Here is a 1,103-nt window from a genome sequence, read left to right on the forward strand (position 1 = left end):
GATGCTGTATTGTCAGAAATACACTGAGGCATCTGGGGGAGAAAATCAGGGAAGCGGAACACTACCTCTGCACTGGCTGTGTGTGTAGGAAAAATCTGAAGGCCTCAAAGAGGTACATACAACTGGTAGGTCTGATGTTCAGCGACTGCTTAACAAGACGATCCTCTGCAAGCATTTGAGGACAAGAACAAAAAATTGTGAGTAACGCTAGTGTATACAAACTAGGAGTAATGAGACATAGCTAAAAAGAGAAAAATCAGTGTGGGATGGAAAGCTCTTCCAGAAACAGCCACACAATGTAAAACTCTCCCAAAGGCAAACACAAAAAAAAAGAGACAAACCAGAAGCAGAAAGAAACCATCAAGTACAGGGAAGAACAATATTCAAGTCAATAACAGCATGGATTAGACATAAGGAACAGGGCTCTTCCAGTTTTAGTTTTGGGGTTGGTTCATTAGAAGATCTGAATTGTGGGATAAGTATAAAAGGTTAAATCCTCTCCATGTTCACGCCTTATCAATCAGACTCACTGCTAACACAACACTGGGAGTCTCCGTCAATCACCGGGACTCTCTCAAGGAGCTGTGAGCCCTGCTGGCACAAAGGGCTCCTTGCCACTAGTTCTTAAAGATAAGCCAGCTCTTCTCCCACTACCACCGAGAAACACTTACTTGAATATCGTCACAAAAGTGGCTACTCTCCAGCTCCAGCGCCAGCCGTAGCGGATGAAACTCCTGAGCCCTGCCCGATGCGCTGATTGCTGTGGGGAGAGAGGAGACAGGTGACAGGTCACAGCCCTGCTCCTCCCCACCAGCACCACCAGCAATCTGGGGGACGTGCAATGGGTCATAGGACTGATGTCGCTTGGGAACGATCCCCTGACCCTTCGGGATGAAGTCGGCCATCTTCAGAGGAAAAGCCACTCACGTTTAACCCAGCCACCATCAGGAAAACCAGAATTCATCCCAGTTCTTAATGTCAATGGGTCTTTCTAGTCCCAGTGCTGAAAGACATCTGGGGAGACAGGGCAAGCTTTCTGAGGACAGTACGGGAGAGCAGCAAGGGGGGACAAACTAGAAACTAGTTCTCAATCATTACAAGTT

At 47.3% G+C, this 1,103-nt stretch overlaps 1 protein-coding gene across 1 annotated transcript in view; it reads right to left on the reverse strand.

Annotated features, from left to right (window-relative positions):
• Positions 1–760, reverse strand: part of TIMMDC1 (translocase of inner mitochondrial membrane domain containing 1) — a gene marked incomplete at its 5' end in the record, with an annotated part of 5,237 nt that extends 4,477 nt beyond the window's left edge. Inside the window, one exon of the mRNA XM_010075177.1 lies at positions 672–760. Within this exon, the coding sequence (XP_010073479.1) occupies positions 672–760 (89 nt within the window). The remainder of the gene's footprint in view (positions 1–671) is intronic.
• Positions 761–1,103: the final 343 nt, after the last annotated feature.

The sequence above is a fragment of the Pterocles gutturalis genome, unplaced genomic scaffold (assembly GCF_000699245.1).
Source record: "Pterocles gutturalis isolate BGI_N339 unplaced genomic scaffold, ASM69924v1 scaffold36021, whole genome shotgun sequence".
Lineage (NCBI taxonomy): Eukaryota > Metazoa > Chordata > Aves > Pterocliformes > Pteroclidae > Pterocles > Pterocles gutturalis.